Genomic DNA, 25,445 nt, shown 5'->3' on the forward strand with positions numbered 1-25,445 from the left:
TCCAGGTAAGAGGGGTATTTCAATTGGCTAATGATAAAATGAAGGGGTAAAAATTAAATTCAAGGCAAATGAAGGGAACAGAGTAGGTGTAAAGGAGATGTTTTTGCAGTTAATTGACCAGGAACTGTGTTATTCGTAAAGGTTCATGGCTCAAACCCGCTTAGGCTTATTGTGTTAGGAAAAGTGATTTCCATACATTTACTTCAGGGAGCTCTCCCTGCCGCCCTCATCTCTCCCCACTGTATGCTCCAGTGACACTGAACTCTTGGTTCCTCCAAATCTTGTCTCTGGGTCTTTGCAAATGTTCTTTGGATGTCTTCCCTACACCCCGTTTCTTTGCCTAATTCCAGCTTAAATATTCTCTCTAGAGGGAGATCTGCCCATTCCTTGGTTTCTGCTAAATCTTCTTGTTATGAGCTCATGTAACTCCCTACTTGGATTTTAGAGACATTGTTAAACTTTCTCCAAAAAGGGCTGAATTTGTTGAGTTTCACATATATTTACATAAGTTATTGTTCTAATGGCTGTTTCCAATATGCTCTTCAACTCCAAAGCCTTTCCCTTTTTCCTTGACTATAAGAACTTCCTCATTATTTCCACATTTTAATATATGATTCTTCCCGTCTGGAAACATGAGAGAAACAGCTTTTCTCCATAAATGACTAGGAAATTATCTACTGCGTTTTCATAAAATTCATAAATCATGTAAGCAGGACATGTTATGAATTAATTGGTGGAACATCTATCTCGGAAGGGTTAAAGAATTGCCAACACTGATCAAGCCTGCTCTCTCTGGCTGTTGATATGGTGTTGACAGCCAAGCAAAGAGCTTCTTCAATAAATCCACTCTCATATTCAAGTTTTTCCAGATGTGAGAAGTAATTAAGTCTTTGCATTTATTGAAGCCTTGTACGCTTTTCAAGAGGGAACTGGCAGCTGTGATGAATTAACTCTGCCTGAGTGCATGTGTGTGTTGTGTGTGTGTTTTGCGTGTGAATGTACATATATACAAGCACACGTGGCATTTGCCAATAGTCAAATGAGATCAGACCTTTAAAAAAACAAAACAAAACAAAACAAAAAGCTAATTTTCATAAATACCAAAAATTTTTACAGCTATATCTCACAATTTAGAGACTAGGGCTTTATCCAGTAATACCTTCTCAATTTCTGCTTTTGCTGAATGTTAAAGAGAAGAAATGAAATCATTTGCATCTGTTAAAGGATTTTCTTAAGAAAAGGTGAAATCATGATACTAGTAAAGCATAAAAGGAGCACATTTCAAAGATTTTAACTTATTAATTAAAGAGGCCACCAATAAGATGTTACAGTTGGTTCAAAGGTGAATTTGAAGGACCAAACGTAAATGAGTAATAAGGAATTTGGAATTGAATTTACAGATAGATACAAAAGGGTCTAGCAACAAGCCAATAATCAATTGCTTTTCCCCAGGACACAATTAATTTGCATTTGTATGGCTAAAGCATCATTAGCATTGTTACCAGTTTTCAACAATTTAAGGTGTGGTAAAGTAGTTCAAAGACAGTGAAAGGCCAAGTTAGCCAGAAGGTAACACTAGTTAAGACATGGTGTAATTTTTTGTGTGTGTCAGTTTCAAAGTCTTTCACAATTTTTCCTGACACATCTCACACAGAACTTCAGGAAAGGGATACTTTTTGGGATAGCCAAGCTGTTTTTTCATGCTTGACCCTTTGGTTCTGATTGCAAGCCATTCAAGAGGCCATTCAAACCTTGGGCTTCTCTCAGTGGGAAGGATTGCGGAAGTGTTTATGGTTTTAGTTTTGTGGTTATTAAATTGGAACAAATATCTCAAGTAAGCAGCAAATTAAATCAAAGTCTTTCAGTTCACTTGGTGGTTATGTTAATGTAGACTCTGAGTAAGAGGACTTATTTTTTCCTGTCAATATGCTTAGAAGAATAGGTATTTTACATTTTGGCATCCCAACCTGAAAATTGTTGAGCCAATTTTTGGTTTCTTGTTCTTCTCCAACACCAGTCTAGATGTGTGGCTTTCATTTGTCAGTAGGATCTGTATTTGTGAAAATAGGAGTATGAATATAGAAAAACACTAATAAATCTTATTTTAATGGCAAAATTGATTATGGTGACAGTTATTCAGGTTGTTTTGTATTCTTTTGATTTCTAATTAACAAACAGTAGTGGAATAGCCATTAGGAAGGAGAAGATAGGCTAAATGAATGTTAATTGTAAAAATAGATTGGGCTAATAATAAGCAGAACTCTTCTCTTTTATAAAGAAGACAAAATGCCCTAGAGAGCTTACATGTCTTGTTTTAAAAAAAATTTTCTCTCCCTCATCTATTAGTAAAGTTCTCTTTTGGATAGATGCCAAACGATGAAGAAATACATGAGGCAAAAGTAAAATAACCAGGGATTTAACTGAGAAGCAGGAACCTTTTGGGGATAGTCATAAAAGAAACCCAGGCAACTAAAAATGAGTACATGAAAAGACTGCCAAGGCAGGCAGACAAGTCAGATGAACTAATTTCTCTCTCATCTACCATTTAGGGGGAATATATATATATATTTTTATAAATGTATTTATTTATTTTTGGCTGTGTTGGGTCTTCCGTTTCTGTGCGAGGGCTTTCTCCAGTTGAGGCCAGCGGGGGCCACTCTTCATCGAGGTGCGCGGGTCTCTCACTGTCACGGCCTCTCCCGTTGTGGGGCACAAGCTCCAGACGCGCAGGCTCAGTAGTTGTGGCTCACGGGCTTAGTTGCTCCGCGGCATGTGGGATCTTCCCAGACCAGAGCTCGAACTCGCGTCCCCTGCATTGGCAGGCAGATTCTTAACCACTGTGCCACCAGGGAAGCCCTAGGGGGAATATTTTTTAACAGGAAATGTTGAATTAATTTTCAAAGTGGAAATATTCAGTTTATCTCTGTAAATGTTCCTTCACACAGAGCTGTATCTCAATCTATTTCAGTTGTTTAATATGGATTTTCATTTGCAAGTCACTTCATCACCATGTTGGGGAAGAACACATTTTCTATCACTGTAGAGAAAAGAAAGGAGAAAGAAGTGAAATAAGTATGAAACATTTCTCAAAATCCAAGAGATTCTTGTTGTATGTGACCTTAAGAACGTGAAGACAGTCGAGCACTGCATGGCTTGTGATGGTGGTATAGACTTGTTTCTTTGGCCAGGGGCTGTGTCCCCAGAGACCTGAATGACCCCCCCCCCCCCCAGGACCTGGCAGTTGTTACAGAAATATATTTGGTTACACATAAACATCAAACTATAAAAAGGTGGAAGACTTCTCTATTACAAATACACAAGTTAGCTCTTATCTTTGGGCTTTTATGCTGCATGAGGCCCTCCTGGGCTTTATTTATATATATATATATATATATATATATATATGTATATATATATATATGTGTATATATATATATATTTTTTTTTTTTGCGGTACTCGGGCCTCTCACTGATGTGGCCTCTCCCGTTGCGGAGCACAGGCTCCGGACGCGCAGGCTCAGCGGCCATGGCTCAGGGGCCCAGCCGCTCCGCGGCATGTGGGATCTTCCTGGACCGGGGCACGAACCCTTGTCCCCTGCATCGGCAGGCGGACTCTCAACCACTGCGCCACCAGGGAAGTCCTGATGTGGACCATTTTTAAAGCCTTTATTGAATTTGTTACAATATTGCTTCGTTTTATGTTTTGGTTTTTTGGCCCAGAGGCATGTGGGATCTTAGCTCCCCCACCAGGGATCAAACCCCCACCCCCTGCATTGGAAGGCGAAGTCTTAATCACTGGGCAGGCAGGGAAGTCCCCCTACTGGCCTTTAAAAACATATTGATGGTATAGAATTTACCCTTTCAAATGAGGAGATCCTTTCATACCAAGTACTTTCCCTGGAACTGTGTACCTTTATTTGATAGTTGAAAACTCTTTTGTTTGTAAGGGGCTTTCCTATTTTTTAGGTGCTTTCCTTGTATTAACTTCTGGCAATTCAGTTTTTCTGCTTAACGATGGAGAATTAGAGGCATAGAGGGATTAAATAATTTCCCCTAGAGAATGTGGGTGAGCCAGACCTGGAAGTAGGGGGTCTAGCTGTAGATAATGTGATTCCCACCTTGGTCTCATTGTCAACCAGGGCATGGGTAGAGTGCGAAAGTAAAAAATAGACAACATAAATGAAATGCTCAGTAAGTGAAAGGGATTAGCAACTACACAGATATTCCCTTTTGGGGCGCCCCAAGATGCAAATATGTATTAAAGTACAACATTTAACATGGTTTTAAAAAAAAAGAGGATAATGGGGGAATTTTGAAACATGATAGCTATCCATGAACACTTTCTTCATATTCCCCAAGTTACATTTTGGAGCTATTGACAAGAGAGCGTTGCTGTAATTAAGTTCAGGGCTTAAAATATTTTAGAGAAAACTTTACGTGAATTTTATATTATACCTACAGGTGAAAAGAAAAAAGATGTATTCAATCAAAAGTAATAATGTATCTAGCTTGCCAAACACTCCATTAAGGAGTTCCTCCAGCAAATCTTGAGTGATGGTTTTTTAAAACAATTCCTATCTCATTTTAGCACAAAGTATATTTTACTCACCATTGCATCTCTAATACCCAGCACAGTGCCTGGCATAACTACCCACGTTTCTTCGCATGAATGAACGTAGGGCTCTAGTTAAATTCTGGTCCTAGTGCTCCCCTGAGTAACTTTGTGAATAAGACAAGTCATTAATTTCTCTTGACCTCAATTTTGTCCTCTGTGAAAGAGAGGGCTTTAGTAGGATTGATTCCTTAAGGACCCCTGTAGCTTTAAAATTCTGATTCTAAAATCTCAAATGGAAAATGCGTGTTCACATTGTATATGGTGTTTGTTTTTGCTTTCAAAACTTGTGTGCATAATCTCAACAGATCACTTTCTTCCAGCACAGTGGAGAGACAATAAGAATTTATTGTATGGTGGGAAATGAGAAAAGTAGCAGCCACTGAAGTCTGACGCAGGTAATTCACTGTGGGGAATAGATGTCACCATGGGCATCGCAGGTATTGTCACCTCAGACACTAGCCAGGCAGTGCATCTTAGGCAGCTCTGCCAAGATTTTCTCCCTGCGCTTTTAGAAGTTTGCGAGAAAAGCTTATAGAAAGTGCTCTTTTCCCCATTTCCCAATAAAGATAATGTAATAGAGCTTCTATGGAATATTAGAAGAGTCTTTTGGCAGAGAACTTGAGGGAAACAAGCAGAGTCTACACATTCTGCTCCTTTATGGAACGAATATCATGTACAGAGAATTTCCTTGTAGAATTCTCTACATAGGCATGACAGGACTATGATTTTAAAGTTAAGGTTTCCAATTTCAGCACCCTCGGGGCATTTCTTCTTGGCATTTTGCCGGTAAACAGGATATGTGATGCCATTAAGTTAGCCTGTATTAAAAGTCATTTTGGGCTTCCCTGGTGGTGCAGTGGTTGAGAGTCCGCCTGCCGATGCAGGGGACGCGGGTTCATGCCCCGGTCTGGGAGGATCCCACATGCCGCGGAGCGGCTGGGCCCGTGAGCCATGGCCGCTGAGCCTGCGCGTCCGGAGCCTGTGCTCCGCAACGGGAGAGGAGAGGCCGCAACAGTGAGAGGCCCGCGTACCGCAAAAAAAAAAAAAAAAAAGTCATTTCATGAAACAATCAACTACTCTTATAGAATACAACGTTGTTTCAGAATAAAACAATGTTTGCCCAAGTAATATTTCACAGAAGAATGTTAGTTTTCTAGAGTATCAGATGTCAATAAAAAAATAGGTAAGTAGGTAGGTAGGTAAGTAGGTAGGTAGATAGGTTAGATTAGATGAGATGAATAGGTTTCATATTTGGGAAATGCTGGGTTAAGCAAACTTAATAGTTTTCTTGGTTGTGGGTCTTCTTAGAGCTTCTAATGTGCCATTGTGCCATGTGGATCTCTAAGTGGCAGGGGGAGAGATTAGTATATGGGTTTCCCCAAACATGTTCGTTGAAGAAACCCCCTTTTCCCCTCCAAGTATTCTGTGGAACTTTAGCTTCATAGAACACAATTTGAGAAATAATCTATACATGATGACTGTATAGAATTTTTTTCTTTTTGGAATTTTTAGGCAAGGCCAAGGTAATTTTAAAAATTTAAAACTAAATATGATATTAAGAGAAAACAGTATTACTTGTCTACCTAGAATGATGTTTTTTTAAAAAAAAAAACTTGCTTTTTAATTAATTAATTAATTACTTTTTGGCTGTGTTGGGTCTTCGTTTCTGTGCGAGGGCTTTCTCTAGTTGCGGCAAGCGGGGGCCACCCTTCATTGCGGTGCGTGGGCCTCTCACTATAGAATGATGTATTTTTTGATTAAAGTTATATTTTATATCATTAGTTTCATTATTCACCTTAGGGTATTTTTTTATTATGTCCCACATTGATATGCTATGGCTTTATAAATATTAATTTATCCTAGGATTTAAATAACCAAATTTGATAAATTGAGCTGTATAGTCTTAGAATTACCTCAATTGACATTAAAGGATTAGTTTTGAGAAATATATTTTAAATTATATAACATATACCACATTATAAATATTGTTATAGTTTATTTTTCCAAACATTTCCAAGCATGTATTACACATTGTGAAATATACAAGTAACTAGTGGATTTGTAAAAATTGACACAGTGGGCAGAATTGAAAAAGGGTAATTATTATTTTTTGAAACAATGTTTCTAGAATTCTTAAATGATATATCAGCTTATGTTAACTGCAGCTTCTCATGTTTAATGATGTTTACAATTAAAATAATACAATAGCAATATAAGATTAACAGTCATAATTAACTCAGAATAGATTCTTTGAAGTGGTTCAAAAGGTTTTTCATAATAAATTACTAGCCTTTAATCAGTTAATGTAAAGTATTTTTTTTTAGACTGGAGAAGTACATGTATGTCTCATAAAAAATTTAATTTAGGTTAATGAAATGAGTTTGAATGATCCAGATTCACCATACCAAATCTGGGATATGTCTGACATTCCAGTGAAAGCTTTATTTAGATGGAGTTGAGGAATCTTTGAGATAATAGGCTTTGCACTCTGCTATCTTGAGTGTTACAGCTGAGTGGTTCACCCAGAATCTTTAAGTCTTTTTCAAACGATTTTATGAATGAATTGAATTCATGAAATATTAATAAGTTGTCTCTTTTGGATTTCTTAACCAGTTTAGAGAATGTTGACTTTAAACGTTCTCAAAATTGAATTTTGCCTGTTAAAATAGTATTTCCGCTTATGAGGCTCGCTCTGGCCGACCTCAGTGACGCTGCTCCATCCACTCACACCCGCTGTGATAAGGAGGATGAAGTGTGAGCTAAATAGGGAGGAGGCCTGGGCACGGTCATTTTTGCCAGAACACAGAAACGCCAAGACCTCAAGGTGCCGTAGTATAGAAAAAGGTGCTGCACTAGTGAATTAAAAAAAAATATATATATATATACACACACACACACACACACACACACACACACATATAGAAAGAGTAGAAATGAGGGTCCCTGTATTTGAGGATGTGAAAGATGAAACTGAAGAAGAAAAAACAGGGGAAGAAGAAAATGAAGAAGACAAGGTGGGTGAGAAGGCATTGCTGAAGAACGGTATTTGTTCCTCGAGGTCGATGATTAGAAAAATGTTCCCTTTTTTTTTTTTTTTTTCTGGACAGGTGTTCTTTAAGCCTGTTATTGAAGACCTGAGCATGGAATTGGCCAGAAAATGCACCGAACTCATTAGTGATGTAAGTGGCTTAAGTGATTTTTGCCTGATTTTGCATTGCACGTGTGGCACTATTATGTCATAGAATCAGAGAGCTGAGGGGAAAACCTTGAAATCATTTATTTAAAACATTGTGATTTTCCAGATCATGGATATTTTAGGTGATTTTCCCAAGGTCTCCCAGACAGAGAATTTCTGTGGGGACAGGTCTCCGTGTTGTTAAGCCAGAATCTTGTCCCTTCTTGAATTTCAGTGTCACTCTGTCATGAAATCATAAAGCATCGAATTTCAGAACATACTCCATTGGGAACCCAAAGCTTTTTTACAATTTGTATAATGATGTAATTTGTTTTGAGAGGATCTCTATCTAAATGAATGATTTTTAGCATTTTGGGGAACTTTTTTGGAATCTGATGAATTCAGTAGTTTTCCAAACCAGAATCATGCATATACCTGCATGTAACACTTATTAACAATTTAGGATTCACGGATTACTGAACTGTGTGTTGAGAGCCCTGAACTATATGATGATGATGGATATTAGTGAAAGGAGCATTTTTGTTGTGACTTTTTTCGTTAACTGGGATCGGTTTATGTTATAGTTCAAGGGAATCCTAGAATTATGGAATTAATTCATATGTATATACCTCTATATCTATCTGTCTACCTGTCTATCTATAGTAAATATGTAAACTAGAATTACAGAAGCACAGGGAAATGTGTTCTTCACTCGGGATGAGAGCTTAGATGATCCTCATTGGAACAGTTGTAGGAAAGTCGCTGGTCCACAGGAAAGATGGCTCGTGAAGCGTGAACGGGTGCCTGTCTTATTTAGAGAGGGGAGCAGAGAACTGGTTGTTTCTGTTGTTGTTAAGCAAAGTGATCAGAATATTTTACAAACATTTGTTTGTGGAGGAAGTCAATCCTGGGCCTTACGGTCATGTGCCGGTCTGTTCTCCAAAGTCAACCTGCCTGAGTCAGTTTCACAGTAACTCTGGGCAGGCTGGCTGGGCTCAGTTCCTCAAGGGCAGCATTTCTAATAGTAAGATTAAGAAATCGTAACACATCTGAAGTGTTTAGTAAATTGTCTGGAACATTGTGAGTACTCACGAGATGCTAGCTGTTATTAACTACTGCCTCTGTAAATTAATTTTGTATCTGTCCAATCACATTTTATATATGATACTGTGTTCCCTTCTGGTTAGTCAGAAAGAGCCAGAGGATGGTGGGAATCAGACCCCTTCCTGTATACTTGACATGCAACGTAACCAAATTTTAAATTGAGTATTTCTTTGTGCCATTGCTTAATAATAGTCACAAGCTAATGTATGTAAAAGTTCTTTGTAAACTCTAATAATAATGAAATGATAATGACAACAACGATAATAATATCAGCAACAGTTAAGATTTATTGAGTACTATGTGCCAGGCATTGCAACTTGTGAGATAGATTCTCTTGTTTTCCCATTTTAGAGGTGAAGAAGAGAAGGCTCAGAGAGGTTAAGTAACCTCCTTGGGTCACACAGTTAAGCAGTGGGGAGTAGAACCTGAACACAAAGTCCTCTCTCTTAGCCAGTTTGCCATGTTCTCTCTCACTGTAGCTTTCATGCAGTTTACCTTAGCTTTATCATTATGTATTACACAAATATTAGTGATAGTAATGCGACCATTTAAAACCTTAAGTTCCATAACTCTGGAGATAGTACCTCTTCTGGTGTTGTTATGTTTTGTTTGAAGTGTATTTGTGGCTGAGCTAAATTATATAAACCATTAAACTAAAGTGGCAACTTTAGTTAGTAGGTGATTTTGTTGGAGTTGTTTTGGATAAGAGCATCTCTCAGTGACTTCAGTCTTGTGGGGAGGGGCGATGGCCTTTACCGTTTTGCCAAAGCGAAAGCCACGTTATTCCACTCTCATGCAGGTGACATCAAATGCGTGGGAGTAATTTCTGTTTAGTATAGGTTTATATTGCAAGGCAGAATGCCTGTACTACTTAAATATTTAGATCATATTGCTGTGGTCTCGTTTATATCTGTGTGCATGTTTACATTTTATTTCCAAAGAGAATTCCATACTTATGAAGATACTGGTTTAATTTTTGGAATTTTTATATCTCCCAATGAACAGTCTGAACAATGACTTTGTTTCTAAAAAAATGAAGAGTTTGTACAGTCATTTGAAAATTAGATTTTAATTTACCCTTTCTGGAAGGGCTTCAGATATTGGACTAAATCAAATTTCTGGTTTTTTTAGAAGTGTGGTTAAATAATATTATCAAGTAATAACTTGCTTATTCACTCTTGGTGTCATCCATGTTTTTATATGGAGCCGATGAACTTAGATTTGAAGTTCTTTTCTCTGTTGTGTTGTCTGCATGTCTAGATGGTTGTCTAAAATGTATATTTGAAATTGCATCAATACGGAGCTGAAAACAAATATAAAAAAGGACGAATTGAGTTAGATTGGAGTTCCAGTCAAGACTTTATTATGTCTCTGATAGTGCCCATCTGTTCGTGTTCACATTTAATTTAGTCCACCAGTCTTTGCCCAGGTCTCAATCTTAAAGACAAAGCTTCGAGGACTTTAGTTTTGTTTTATAATCCTTTATATCCCAGGGGGGGAATCCATGTGTTTACCTGGGCCTGTTTGTTTGTTTGAAGGCAATCTGTTCCCAGCCTGTCACCGAGTGAATTTGGTGTTTTGTTGGCCTGCTTTGTAGAGTCCTACATCTTGAAGCTTTAAGAAGCAGACTCACATTTTCTTGATCAAATCACACAGCTAGTGAGCCACTGACCTGGAATTTGGAACAAGGTCTGTCTGATTCCCAAGCCTTGGCCACCACGATGTCCTTTCTCTGCTGCTGTGTGCCAGGCACTCCACGTGCAATATTGTATTTCAGGCCACAGCAAGCTAGTGCCCTAGGTCCTATGAGCCTCAGTTCAGAGGTGGTGAAACCCAACGTTGAGTAGCTTGTCTACGGCCACCTGGCTACTCAGGGGTGGGGACAAGATCCAGGTTTAGATCTGGCCTGGCTGGTAGCCACCCGCTACTCTGCTCCATTTTTCAAATGAGGAGGGTAGTTTTACGGGTTTCTCTTCATGGAGCAGTCTCTCTACATCCCCTTCATTATCATTCTAATCATCCCTCTTTGGACCTCTTTTAGCTTTCGTGTGTCTTTATCGGGATATAATAACCAGAACTGTGCACAGAAGTCCAGATGTGGGTGGCTGTGATTATGAGTGGGGAAGGATGATGTTTCTGCGCCCTGTGTGATGATATTTAGTGTTTCTTGGACTTAGGGCTGCAGGAAGCTGTCAGATCAACCTCAGTAAGGGCATGATCCTCAGCCATTTTCAGTCCTAGTTTTTGACTTGCAGCTGATCACGTAGGGCCCATCCTCTTTTAATAGTTTGAATGATTTGTCCCTTGCTAGTGATGTAATCTGTAGTTTTCCGCCCTCTCGCAGGGCCCTTTGAGAGCTTCCGCAGTTCATCTCTTTCAGTTTACCATTTCCCTCTCCATGAGAGCGTGGGGTCATCAGCAGACCTGCAGACTCCGCTGTATCATGCCCCTGCCAGATAATTTATTAAAATGTTAAATAAGAATGGCCTGGCGGTAAGTCCTGGGAGGGCTGCACTGTTTAGAATTCTCCACAGAAAGAAATGTCTGTGTTTCAGATCAGGTGGCTTCATTTTGGGGATCAGTATGAGGAATTTTTCAAAACAAATTCTTTGGGCCTCACCTAGTTTCCGCTTTGCACATGCTCTGCCCATGTTGTGGGGTTCCCTCTGCATAACTCACTTCCCAGTCTTGAAAGACCCCTGGTCCTCCGAGGCAGCCTTTTTTATTTTTCTGTTAACCGTGTAATGCTTTTTATTTCCCCAGATATCCTTTCTCTGTTATTTTGTCCTGTTACTCAGCTATCTAATCAGTTCTTTGAATACATCAAACCTACTGACTATATTAAACAGTCAGAATCACGGATCTGGGAGCCTTTTGTAGGGTGGTCATAAAAAACAGCGGGTTAAAAGGGACCCTTTATATGTTTCTTGTAAATTAGGATAAAGAGTCTATGCAGAGAAAATCAGTCCACATCTGCATGAAGTCTCTGATTCAGTGTTTTGATTCAGACCTTTTTTAGGGTGTTCGTTTGCGTGGCAGCAGAAAGAACATTTTCCAGGCAAGTGAACATTGTTTGTTGTGGGTAAACCCTTCCAGTGCTGAGAACATGGAATTCCGTGATTACCCCTCCAGAGAAAGCTCCGATGGTGTTAGGAAACCTGAGAGAGCAGCCTTGCCTCCGAGCGCCCCAGTTAACACACAGGGCAGGAGCCACAGTTCTGTCTTCTGGGGTTCACTGCATTTAGCCAGCGTGGCTCCATTTGTGAAAAGCCTTCCTAGCTCCTTTTGGTTAAGAATGCTTCTAAAAGGAAATGTCCTCTAACATTTCTACATCTGTCATCTACTGTCAGCCATTAGCTGATCTCATAGTAAGTAAAAGAAACTAGGCTCAGAGGAGGAAGCTCACTCAACTAATTTAACTCTAACTGTAGTTGAGACATGGTGGGATTAATGGGTGAGGTTAAAGCAGAAAGTAAATATTTAGGGCATCTTATTGATCTTAAATTAAGTCATCAACTTTGGATTGTGTGTTGGTTGTGAGTGCAGATGGCTGCATGTAACAGGAAGATCCTAGCACAGAGGCTTAACAGATGTCTATTTTTTTCACATATGAATCCTGGAGGTAGGGGCTTCAGTCTTGGTGCAGTGGATGTTATCAGTCTCTCAGGTGCCTTTCCTTCTGCTCTGCCATCATTGGTATGATGGCTTATTGTCTTATGATGGCATCATTGCGGCTGTTTCCCTGTGGTTGGGGAAGACAAAAGGCGGAAGAGCCAGGGGTCAAAGGGCCATGTCAGCAAGTCTCTCCCTTTATACCAGCTACACCAGTAATGATGCTGGGAAGTCTTCCAAGAATGTCTCATGGCCAGAGCTAGGCACTTGTCCTCCCCGGCCAATCACTGGCCAAGGGGAATGAGAAAACCATACCTAGTTCAGAGCAGTTTGTCCTCTGGGGCTGGGGTAGTTGCATGTCTACTTTCATAAATACATTTGAGTTCTATTGTTAGCAAAGAAAGGGATTGGATATGCAATCTATCCAATAGGTGGGACCATGGTTGTATTAGGAATTGACTGTCTACTCAGTGATTTTTATTTTACCTGAGATTTAGTATCAGTCATCGATGCAGTACCCTTTCATCCATTTTTTCCTATTCTCCTGGTATAGGAAGGCTACTAATATGTAGTATTCTTTATATAAAAATTTAAGATCATTTGCTTGTTGTCACTCATATTGTAAATTTCATTAGAAATGCGAGTGACAATAAGCATATAATACGTGTGTGTGTATCTTTTAAATAAAAACCAGAGAAAGGAATGGAGAGCACACTTAAGACTGAACTATTTGCCTGCATAGTAAAGGAAGTAAATACTTCACCCTTATCCCGAGCGCCTGTCCTGAACATTCTGCTCAGGTCAGAGCTTATCAAGGGGCCTGTAGCCATAGCACATACCTCTGCGCTGCGAGGGAAGAGATGGTGGCGAAAGATAAAAATAATGAGCCAGACTTAAGCCTAATGATAGCTTATGTTCTCTCACACTTAATTATATAACGGAGATACCTTTTTTTTTTCCTCCTTATGATCAAAATAGCCTACTATTTATCATACTGCCATTAACGGTTTAATTACTAGTGACTGAGGAGGGTGATTTGCAGAGACCTAAAATTATGGCTAATCTCTGAGAAGAAAAAAAAAGCAATTTAGTGCTCAGATAAGATAAATATGTTCTAATGTTGATTTCATGAATAAAGCAAATGTTTAATGTGGTCAGCATCTAATATCTGAGTCATAGCCGTGAGATACTGCATTTTAAAAGAATGTTACTTAGTATGTTCGTGTCTGGTTATACCTCAGGTCAAATAATGCCCCTCAAATCAGGTTTGAATATGGTAAAATCTCTATGTCATGTTAAAGTGTAACATCAGTATTAGTCATGATCTTTAAGAACCAGGTAGTGTATACAATTAAACTTCACTTTTAGGCTGTAATTAGGGAGACCATGTAATTTTTTAAAAAAATTTTTATATTTTATTTTTTAATTTAATTTTTATTTTATTTATTTTTATTTATTTATTTTTTTGGCTGCGCTGGGCCTTCACTGCAGCGCACGGACTCTTCGTTGCGGGCTCAGTAGTTGCAGCCTGTGGGCTTAGTTGTCCCGAGGCATGTGGGATCTTAGTTTCCCTACCAGTGATCGAACCCACGTCCCCTGCATTGGAAGGCAGGTTCTTAACCACTGGACCACCAGGGAAGTCCCGGGAGACCATGTAATTTATCATCTGAACTAAGACATTTTTTTTGGCCTAAGTATTTATAGTCTTGGGTAGATAAACATGACTTTATTACAGGGTGATACAACTTTTAGCAACTTACCTTCATCCTCTCAACTAGTCGTAAGTTTTGCCTGGTCAGTTTTTAGATTGGATGGCTGTTAGTGTGACAGGGGGATTATCTTAGGTCCCTCTTTTTGGTTCATGTGTCCGTGTGGGATCTTCCCCCAGATTAATTCTGGCCTCTCCCCGGGGGGGAAAGGAGTGACTCCTTTCACTAGCGAGTTGGAGAGAAGCAATGAGCGTTGCCCAGCTAAGCCTCTCTGGGCTTTGTCCTGCTCCTCTGCCTGCCACAGGGGGCATTCTGCAGTGATCTCCACCAGGTGGCAGGCTTTCTGGGTGGGTTCTATGCTTGGGGGTGGGGAGGAGGTTGGGGAGGCCTGTGGGTGCTCATAAATTGGGTAAGTTTGATTTGAGCATAATTAGTAACAGGAAGCCCATTGTGGCCACAATTTAGGCCTCTTCCTCTAAGCCAGCATGTCTAGCTAATGATGCTAGAAGTATTCTCCATTTGTTTAATTTCTGCCTCTTCTCAATTGGTTACATCTGTCCTGGTGACGCCTGTTTTAAACCTAGAGGTAGGCAGCTATGTTTCTGTTTGACCGTAGGCTTACCTGTTAGGGTCTGTGGCTTAAAAGTAACAATAAACCAGGACAGTTGTATGAGTGAAATGGAGAATGTTTAATAATCATGCTGAACAAGCTGGGCAAACAGGACCCACAGTTACTGTGGGTCCAATACACATGATCCTTGTTTTGGTTTGTTTGTTTGGTTGGGTTTTTTTGTTTTTTGTTTGTTTTTTGCGGTACGCGGGCCTCTCACTGCTGTGGCCTCTCCCGTTGTGGAGCACAGGCTCTGGACGCGCAGGCTCAGCGGCCATGGCTCACGGGCCCAGCCGCTCTGTGGCATGTGGGATCTTCCCGGACCGGGGCACGAACCCGTGTCCCCTGCATCGGCAGGTGGACTCCCAACCACTGCGCCACCGGGGAAGCCCCTGGTTGTTTTTTTTTAACTTTATTTTTTTATTAATTTTTATTGGAGTATAGCTGCTTTACAATGTTGTGTTAGTTTCTGCTGTACAGCAAAGTGTCTCAGTTGTACATATACATATATCCCCTCTTTCTTGGATTTCCTTCCCATTTAGGTCACCACAGCATTGAGTAGAGTTCCCTGTGCTATACGGTAGGTTCTCATTAGCCATTGCACATGATCCTTGATGATAACTAGACCCTGGCTTATGTAAAGAGCAGCCTTTTCCCGCCTTTGCCTCATCACCTTTGCTGTTCTGGGCTGGATATCAGTTTATTTGATTTGGCCTGTTTTGAGCATCCTTCCACATTGGAGTATTTACTTCAGAAAACAGATTTTCTCAAGTTAATTCTTCTGTTCAAAAAAGGAGCATTAAAATTGTTTTTCTTTCTCTCCTTATATAAAATATTCTTTTAGATCCATTATAAAGAAGAGTATAAAAAGTCTAAAGACAAGTGTACATTTGTGACTGACACGCCTATGCTAAAACATGTAAAACGTATTGGCGCTTTCATTTCTGAGGTAAGGTATCAAAACGTGCAAAATGGCTTTCATTTTCTTTTTCTATTTATGTAAGTAAAAGCCTGTGCATGAAAGTTAGACAATAATATTTTTGATAACACCACTGAATGTTGGTGATATCTGTATATTACATAATTCTGTGCACTATGTCAATTAACTCATGTAAACTGATAAGTTTTATTATTTATGGTTGATGTATTTTATTATATGCCTATTTTGACTCTAACCCTTTCTTATTTATATAAAATTACTCTTAAAAAGGGATATTTTTATTCAATAGAAAGTATTGGCAAGTTCCATTATTTTATTTCTTAACAGACTTATTAGATATAAATGATTCAATATAATTTTGAAAATAAGTGAAACCAGCAGATTCCATAAAATGTGGTATCTTTGGTAAGTAACTTTAAATCAGTTTGAACTATTTTTTAGTAGGATCAGTTCAACAGAGATACCTGTTATGAAACCATAGAGTGAGAAATACACTACATTCATTTTCCAGCTGAAATAACATAGAGTCTTTTTCTGAGAGCATTTAGAACTGCAACTTATGTTGTCTTATAAAGCACAGTGTTAACGGTAATTTCTGTGATGAGGCACTGCTGGTTTCTGTGAATATATCATTTCAAAGAGATAAACTTGAAAGGGAGATGATTAGATAGTGTTGTAAATGACTGACCTCTAGTGTTTCGTAAGTTATGTTGGAAAAAGATCAATATGATATCCTCGGGATTATTTCTGTCAACGTGAAAACATTTTGAAGAAAATTGGTAAATTTTAAGTACCCAAATCCAAAGAGTTATGGGAACGCAAGGCTTACGCAGGCTATATGCTCAATAAATCAGCACTCAAATCTAGCTCCAAGTGGGAGTAACAGCAGGGACCTGTGGACAGAGTGGGGAAAACCACGGTTTTGTTTATTTGTGTCAGCTATTAGTTCTCCTGCACAGAGAAAAGGAAAAGGGCAATCTGTTATGTTCCTTTGAACTTAATGTTCCCAAGAGTAAATAGTGAATGAGTGTCTCTCTTTATGAGTAACGGTTGAGATCACTTACAGACAGTGCAGATTGCATGTGGGAAGGTGCACAAACAGCAAAAAAGCACCCCCTGCACCCCGCCATTGTGGTGGAAGGAGTTAAGAGGACTTGAATAAAGGAATGTTGTCCTTTGCATTCAGGTTCTAGACTGTAAATTCTAATGACTTGTGTTTTCTGGAACAATTTAAATGTCTCATTGTTCTCATGTTTCTTTGCTGATCAAACATGAAATTGTCAATACACGCAAATAGATTTACTTTGAGAAGTGTGCATGGGTTTAAACAGAAAAATAGTCATTATTACTTTTTACCAAATTGATTTAAGGTTTTTAATTTGAGGTATAATTGACATTTAACATTTTATTAGTTTCAGGTGCACAGTGTACATGATTCGATACTTGTATGCCTTGTGAAAGGATAACCACGATTGCCTAGTTACCACCTGTCACCACACAGAGTCACACATCTTATTTCTTTTTTTTCCCTTGTGATGAGAACTTTTAAGATCTACTCTCCTAGCAACTTTCAAATGTGCAGTACATTGTTATTAACTATAGTCACCTTGCTGGACCTTATGTCCCCATGTATTTATTTTATGACTGGAACTTTGTACCTCTTAACTCCTTTCACCCATTTCCCCCATCGTTCAACCCCCCTCTCCCAGTCGTTATTTTCTTGCATGTTTCATTTAAAGGTTTTACCATGATAAACTGGATTTCTTTTTCTTTCTTCAAGTATGTTCATCGGGTTCAGTATCTACGATTAAAATGGACTTTATATTTTTTAACTGATTGTGTTTCTGAAGAAAGTACTTTTTTATTCTTTTTCAATATTCACAATAAAAAAAGCTAAGAAATATTTTTTCCCTTTTCTTTCTCCCCGCCCAGGCAAAATACAAAGGCACCATTAAGGCGGACCTTTCCAATTCTCTTTATAAGCAGATGCCAGCCACAATTGACAGTGTCTTTGCAAGAGAAGTTACACAGCTACAGAGTGAGGTGTGGTTCTCCTGAATTATTATATAATTGTGTAGACCAAACATATACCTAGTACAAATTGTTTAGCATTTTAAAAAGAGTTGTTTGTCTTAGATATTAAATACGGAGTGAAAAGTTGGAAGCGACTGATCCATGTGCTGTCAGCTGTCGCCGGTGGAATCAGATAATGACAAGGACCTGCCAGTATGTCAGTTACATGACGCTGTTTTTCCTAGTTCCATTCACCACTACTAATAGAGCAAATTCTAATCTTATTTAGACAGTTTACTTAGATTACAATCTTATAGCAAATATTAAACTAGTCTTTAATTTAACTATGATCTTTAAGGGGAGAACATTCCAGTAGCTTATTAAAAGTTGCATAAAAAATTAACGGTTAAATTCAGGATCCACAGATCTGTGCTCCATCAATTAGACAAGTGGTTCCTGAATTTCTTTTCCATGGATGGTGTTTTTCACTTGGTAGCATATCTCAGGCTACCAACAAAGAGCCTCCACCAGGCGGAAATGGCCATTTTAGTGATTGCAAGTTGCAGATGAACTTAAGAACTGTCATCATGTAAACTCATTTTGAATCCACATAATTTTCTTTTTATAGTACATCAACACAGAAGGAAGCCTTAATGCATTTAATCTATTGTGTTTCTTAAAACAGAATTTCAAAGCAGAATATTTCGCCTCTTTCTCACTCCTATTATTGCTTTGTTTTCTTCATAGCACGAGCTGATTTTTTTTTTTTTTTTTTTGGTTACTTTATTAATCCCTAAGAGAGCAGGGACCTTATCTGTCTTGTTCCCTGCTCCACCTCTGTGCTTAGAACAGTCCCTGGAACACAGGGAGGATTCAGTAAACACTTGTAAAATGGATTTTTGTTCAATTTATTGATTTCCTTTCTAAGGGGATGTTTCCTTTTACATAGTTTATGTTTTTCATGCTACATTTTTGGTTAGTAATAATAAATACAAAGAAATGCTTACTATGTGTCAGGTAGTGTTCTATGCATTTCACATATATTTATATCATTTAATCCTCACAACTGCATGAGATATCCTCATTTTGAAGATGTAGAAACTGAAGCACAGAGAGGTTAGGTAACTTGCCCAAGGTTGCACAGCTAATACATGGCAGAGCCAGCACATGAACATGGATAGATTGGCTCCAGAGTCTGGGTTCTTAACTATACCCCTTACCACCGCTTTTTACTATTTCTATCCCTCTTTTTCTTATTAAACAAGTTACTTCTTTTTTCAGAATCTTTTTACTTTTAAGTAGAGGATACCTAGATAATTTTAAAATAGTCTGAAAATAAATTACTCTTGAACAATACCAAGTATTGTTATCCTTTGCAGAATATCTTTAAGTACTTCATTATCACAAACTTAAATGTCCACTATGTACCCAGCTTGGCAGTAAGCTAATCTCAGCTCTGCACATGAAGCTAAAAATATATGCCAGGGTTCTGCATGGCTGACCATGACTAATATGCCCCCTTTTTTCCTGCCAACACCTGGTAACCCAGCCACTTGCTGATCACACGGACTACTTTATAAAGCAAGAAATTACAACACTTGATATTTGACAACATTTATGCAATAATAATAATAATAAGCAACAATTATGCGATAAAGAAAAGAAACAATCTTTTCTTGTTTTTATACTTGGGAAGGTAAGATTTTCAGGTATTTACATCCTAATTGCTTTGGAAGGGCACGGCTTTTCTCAAATTTTTATGGCATAAACACATCTATAGTACACAAATATGTGCACATAGAACTTAACATACAAAATAATCCATACTGTACATTTTCGAATCTATCTCTTTTTTTCCAGAATAGGTTATCACTTACATTAGAATATGCACCCTTATGTGTGCTCTCAAGGAACATCACTGCCCAGTGTTATAGTCACTGAACTTGTTAGAAAGGAAAAACCTGGATTCCAAAGAAGGTATCTATTTCAAAGATTTATGTAATTGTAATAACATTTCTTTAGATTTACATAAATCTATTTTATTATTGTTAAAATTTCAATTCTCAATTGCCTAATAAGACAGGCAAGAAAGTAGAACTATTTGATAGTGTCTGTGATAATTATAGAACTAACCTTTTACTGTGTCCAAATAGTATCAGATTTGTGCCAACCTGAATTAGAGTATTAGTATTAGGCAAATACTAAAATTTAACTGTGTTCCAACTTCTATTGAAAAGTATCCTCAACTTTTGACATTGGAACAAAATATTATCTTAAAATCAATTTGCAAACATTCTCAGATGCTTACATCCAAACTAGAGTGATGAGGTGAAGTTAGCTAGGTTAATACTCCTTGTAGAAAATGGCTGATAGGAAGAAACGCCTTACAAAAAAGAGAGAGAGACAGATGTGGAGATTTTAGGAAGCCATTTTGTTAGATAACTCTCATTAAAACTTTTACAGGCAAAGATCACAAAGAAATCTTCTGGAAATGGATGGGCTGTGCCATGAAGTGCTGTGACCCTTCTCACCAGAGCTGTCTCAAGCAGAGACTAAATAATCCCTTATCACAGAAGTGATATAGGCTACTCAGGCGTCCGACCTGAGGAGATTTATGAGAGCTTATGTTTTTATCTACAGTGGCCACAAGGTCCTGTTTCAGGAGCTTCAGGGCTGCCTGTGTTATGGGATTAAAAGTACATTTACCTATATAGTAGTTATGAAATATACTGTAAATCAGAAATATATGTATATAGAGATATAAACATATAAGATGGAATATATAACATAAATGTGTGTATTATTTGCGTAAACATATTTACGTATAATTTATATAAGACTACTGCAAGTATCTTCCACTAGTTAGGCATCTAGTGCCGTAGCAACCTTAATTCACAAGGTTGGAAGAAAACAGTATTAATCTAGGGAAGTGCCACACATTAATGACAAATCCTAAGAAATCAAATTTATCAGAAAATTTATTAGTGTGACATAATTTTCCATTAGCTATTTTAAGGGCGAAAATTAATATGATAAAGTTCAGCTGCCTCCAATTTGATGTAATCTTAATTCTAAAGTGGTGCTTAGCAGCAGCTATAAATGAAATGACTATTTTAATGCTGCAAGTAGAAAATTACATAGCCTTTTTAAGAAAGAGTGCTTTTTAAAATTGTGCTTGATGACTCACCGCTTCTATGATAACCCACAAAATGATCAGCTGCATTGGTTATAAGTTCACAAGTATCATAGTCAAAAACGCCAAATCAACCAGGCATCCAGCAGAAAGGAGACAGGCATATGCTAGCTTTTTTTTCCTTATAACAGATCTCATAGAAGTTGTTTCTTGGCTTAAGAGACTTGGCCACTCACTAAACTCCTCCTTCCTTCCCACAAGTTATAATATATAATGTAATGAAACTGAGATAATGGACTTTCTCAGTCTGAATGGAGGTTCTTAATGGGTATCCTGTTTAACATAATTAATTGGTGAAAATGTAAACGATAAGTTCATCAGAATTAGATAACCTGATGGATTAAATCAGCGGACAGACTCTAGCAAGATGAATTATCCCTGGAATGATGTGAGGTGCTGTATGCGAGGCCTAATACTCAACCAGATGTGGGAACAGGGCTGAGCAGGAGTGAACAAGACTTAGGGGCATTAGCTGACAGAAATCTCAACACAGTAATCAAAAGGAAAATTGTGTGATCCATGGATGTGTTAATAGCATATAGCACATTTGAGATGATAACCTAGATTAAACTGAACGGTTCTAATTAGGATAGGTCAGGCCATATCTGGGATATTGTGGACACCTTAAGGAAGAGGTGGAAAAGTTGGAATTGTACTTCAGAGAGCGTTTAGAGTGTACAGGGGTTCAGTACCTTAATCTACGCAGACAGGTCCAGGGAATGGAAGCCACTGACAGCTGTGTTCCCACGTTTGGAGTTCTGTCCTGTGAACCAGATTCTTCCCTTATGGCCAAATGGATGCAGCTCCTGGGAGATAGACTTGAGTTTCATTAAAGGAGGAACTTTGTATCAGCATCTTCAAAATTTAGAGACTGTGATACCCAGGTTGAGTTCTCTTTCACTGGAAGTTTTCAAGAAAAGCTCGGTGGGGGAAGCTAGAGAAGGGATTTGAACATTGATATTTGTGCTAGATGACGTTCCCTTTTTTTTGGTAGGATTGGATGCTTTTACTTAAAAAAATTATTTTTGTAATTATCACTTTAATCCTTTAGACAAGTATATTATCTAAGTTAAGTGGGTGGTTAATTCTACTTATTAAAGCCTACGAGGAGTTTAAGCTCATGAGAATGTTTAATAAACTCATTTATTCATTCATTCACTAAACATTTATTGCATTTCTGTTCTGTGTCATTCAGTATGACTGGCACAGGATATTAAAAGATATGTAAGATACGGACACAGCTTTCAAGGAGCTCATGTTGGTAAAAAGTTTTCCCTTAAGTGTAACTGTATTCTTTCAATAAAAATTAGATCTTGTTTTGTTCTTGGTGACCACTGTTCTTTTTTAAGTTACCTTTATTCTGTGCCAAGTAATTCCAATTCCATTTAGTATCTTATTATTAAACTTTTAACATATATATTTTAAATTAATTTTAAAATAATTCATTAATTTATTCTTGTTTTATTCTCATCCGTTTAGTCTTGTTTTTTTAATTTACTTTTTTATACAGTATGTTCTTATTAGTCATCGATTTTATACACATCAGTGTATACATGTCAATCCCAATCGCCCAATTCATCACACCACCATCCCCCCCCCCGCGGCTTTCCCCCCTTGGTGTCCATACGTTTGTTCTCTACATCTGTGTCTCAACTTCTACCCTGCAAAGAGGTTTATCTGTACTATTTTTCTAGGTTCCACATACATGCGTTAATATACAATATTTGTTTTTCTCTTTCTGACTTACTTCACTCTGTATGACAGTCTCTAGATCCATCCACGTCTCAACAAATGACCCAATATCGTTCCTTTTTATGGCTGAGTAATATTCCATTGTATATATGTACCACATCTTCTTCATGCATTCATCTGTCGATGGGCATTTAGTTGCTTCCATGACCTGGCTATTGTAAATAGTGCTGCAATGAACATTGGGGTGCATGTGTCTTTTTGAATTATGGTTTTCTCTGGGTATATGCCCAGTAGTGGGACTGCTGGGTCATATGGTAATTCTATTTTTAGTTTTTTAAGGAACCTCCGTACTGTTCTCCATAGTGGCTGTATCAATTTACATCCCCACCAACAGTGCCAGAGAGTTCCCTTTTCTCCACACCCTCTCCAGCATTTGATGTTTGTAGATTTTCTGATGATGCCCATTCTAACTGGTGTGAGGTGGTACCTCATTGAGGTTTTGATTTGCATTTCTCTAATAATTAGTGATGTTGAGCAGCTTTTCACGTGCTTCTTGGCCATCTGTATGTCTTCTTTGGAAAAATGTCTATTTAGGTCTTCTGCCCATTTTTGGATTGGGTTGTTTGTTTCTTTAATATTGAGCTGCATGAGCTGTTTATATATTTTGGAGATTAATCTTTTGTCCGTTGATTTGTTTGCAAATGTTTTCTCCCATTCTGAGGGTTGTCTTTTCATCTTGTCTGTGGGTTCCTTTGCTGTGCAAAAGCTTTTAAGTTTCATTAGGTCCCATTTGTTTATTTTTGTTTTTATTTCCATGACTCTAGGAGGTGGATCAAAAAAGATCTTGCTGTGATTTATGTCAAAGAGTGTTCTTCCTATGTTTTCCTCTAAGAGTTTTATAGTGTCCAGTCTTACATTTAGGTCTCTAATCCATTTCGAATTTATTTTTGTGTTTGGTGTTAGGGAGTGTTCTAATTTCATTCTTTTACGTGTAGCTGTCCAGTTTTCCCAGCACCACTTATTGAAGAGACTGTCTGTTCTCCATTGTATATCCTTGTCTCCTTTGTAATAGATTAGTTGACCATAGGTGCATGGGTTTATCTCTGGGCTTTCTATCTTGTTCCATTGATCTATGTTTCTGTTTTTGTGCCAGTACCATATTGTCTTGATTACTGTAGCTTTGTAGTGTAGTCTGAAGTCAGAGAGTCTGATTCCTCCAGCTCCGTTTTTTTTTCCCTCAAGACTGTTTTGGCTATTCGGGGTGTTTTTTGTCTCCATACAAATTTTAAGATGATTTGTTCTAGTTCTGTAAAAAATGCCATTGGTAATTTGATAGGGATTGCATTGAATCTGTAGATTGCTTTGGGTAGTATAGTCATTTTCACAGTATTGATTCTTCCAATCCAAGAACATGGTATATCTCTCCAGCTGTTGGTATCATCTTTAATTTCTTTCATCAGTGTCTTATAGTTTTCTGCATACAGGTCTTTTTTCTCCCTAGGTAGGTTTATTCCTAGGTGTTTTATTCTTTTTGTTGCAATGGTAAATGGGAGTGTTTCTTTAATTTCTCTTTCAGATTTTTCATCATTAGTGTATAGGAATGCAATAGATTTCTGTGAATTAATTTTGTATCCTGCAACTTTACCAAATTCATTGATTAGCTCTAGTAGTTTTCTGGTGGCATTTTTAGGATTCTCTATGTATAGTATCATGTCATCTGCAAACAGTGACAGTTTTACTTCTTCTTTTCCAGTTTGGATTCTTTTCATTTCTTTTTCTTCTCTGATTGCCCTGGCTAGGACTTCCAAAACTATGTTGAATAATAGTGGTGAGAGTGGGCATCCTTGTCTTGTTCCTGATCTTAGAGGAAATGCTTTCAGCTTTTCACCATTGAGAATGATGTTTACTGTGGGTTTGTCATATATGGCCTTTATTATGTTGAGGTAGGTTCCCTCTATGCCCACTTTCTGGAGAGTTTTTATCATAAATGGTGTTGAATTCTGTCAAAAGCTTTTTCTGCATCTATTGAGATGATCATATGGTTTTTATTCTTCAATTTGTCAGTATGGTGTATGACATTGATTGATTTACGTATATTGAAGAATCCTTGCATCCCTGGGGTAAGTCCCACGTGATCATGTGTATGATCCTTTTAATGTGTTGTTGGATTCTGTTTGCCAGTATTTTGTTGAGGATTTTTGCATCTATATTCATCAGTAATATTAGTCTATAATTTTCTTTTTTGTAGTATCTTTGTCTGGTTTTGGTATCAGGGTGATGGTGGCCTCATAGAATGAGTTTGGGAGTATTCCTTCCTCTGCAATTTTTTGGAAGAGTTTGAGAAGGATGGGTGTTAGCTCTTCTCTAAATGTTTGATAGAATTCACCTGTAAAGCCATCTGGTCCTGGACTTTTGTTTGTTGGAAGATTTTTCATCACAGTTTCAATTTCATTACTTATGATTGGTCTGTTCATATTTTCTGTTTCTTCCTGGTTCAGTCTTGGAAGGTTGTACCTTTCTAAGAATTTGTCCATTTCTTCCAGGTTGTCCATTTTATTGCCATAGAGTTGCTTGTAGTAGTCTCTTAGGATGCTTTGTATTTCTGCGGTGTCTGTTGTAACTTCTCCTTTTTCATTTCTAATTTTATTGATTTGAGTCCTCTCTCTCTTTTTCTTGATGAGTCTGGCTAATGGTTTATCAATTTTGGTTATCTTCTCAAAGAACCAGCTTTTAGTTTTATTGATCTTTGCTATTGTTTTCTTTATTTCTATTTTATTTATTT

The 25,445-nt window shown here is 37.9% G+C and overlaps 2 protein-coding genes across 9 annotated transcripts in view; both read left to right on the forward strand.

The window, feature by feature from the left end:
* The window catches only part of LOC117197037 (LIM zinc-binding domain-containing Nebulette), a 250,838-nt gene that overhangs the window by 222,875 nt on the left and 2,518 nt on the right, over nucleotides 1-25,445 (forward strand). For 4 of the 7 annotated variants that reach the window (XM_049705568.1, XM_049705565.1, XM_049705566.1 and 1 more), the window contains one exon: nucleotides 4,936-5,010. The exons of 1 other annotated variant lie outside the window; for it this stretch is intronic. The gene's annotated coding sequence lies outside the window, so the exon portion shown is untranslated. Of the gene's footprint in view, nucleotides 1-4,935; nucleotides 5,011-15,669; nucleotides 15,775-25,445 lie in introns of those variants that run through there. 2 more of the 7 variants (XM_049705569.1, XM_049705570.1) reach the window with 2 other exon arrangements.
* The window catches only part of NEBL (nebulette), a 111,810-nt gene continuing 91,300 nt past the window's right edge, over nucleotides 4,936-25,445 (forward strand). Inside the window, exons 1-4 of one of the 2 annotated variants that reach the window (XM_049705559.1) lie at nucleotides 4,936-5,010; nucleotides 7,723-7,794; nucleotides 15,670-15,774; nucleotides 17,698-17,808. In XM_049705559.1, coding sequence (XP_049561516.1) covers nucleotides 7,756-7,794; nucleotides 15,670-15,774; nucleotides 17,698-17,808 — 255 coding nt within the window. In that variant the 5' untranslated portion in view covers nucleotides 4,936-5,010; nucleotides 7,723-7,755. Of the gene's footprint in view, nucleotides 5,011-7,533; nucleotides 7,630-7,722; nucleotides 7,795-15,669; nucleotides 15,775-17,697; nucleotides 17,809-25,445 lie in introns of those variants that run through there. The other variant, XM_049705560.1, reaches the window with a different exon arrangement.

The sequence above is a fragment of the Orcinus orca genome, chromosome 2, assembly GCF_937001465.1.
Source record: "Orcinus orca chromosome 2, mOrcOrc1.1, whole genome shotgun sequence".
In the NCBI taxonomy this organism is placed as follows: Eukaryota; Metazoa; Chordata; class Mammalia; order Artiodactyla; family Delphinidae; genus Orcinus; species Orcinus orca.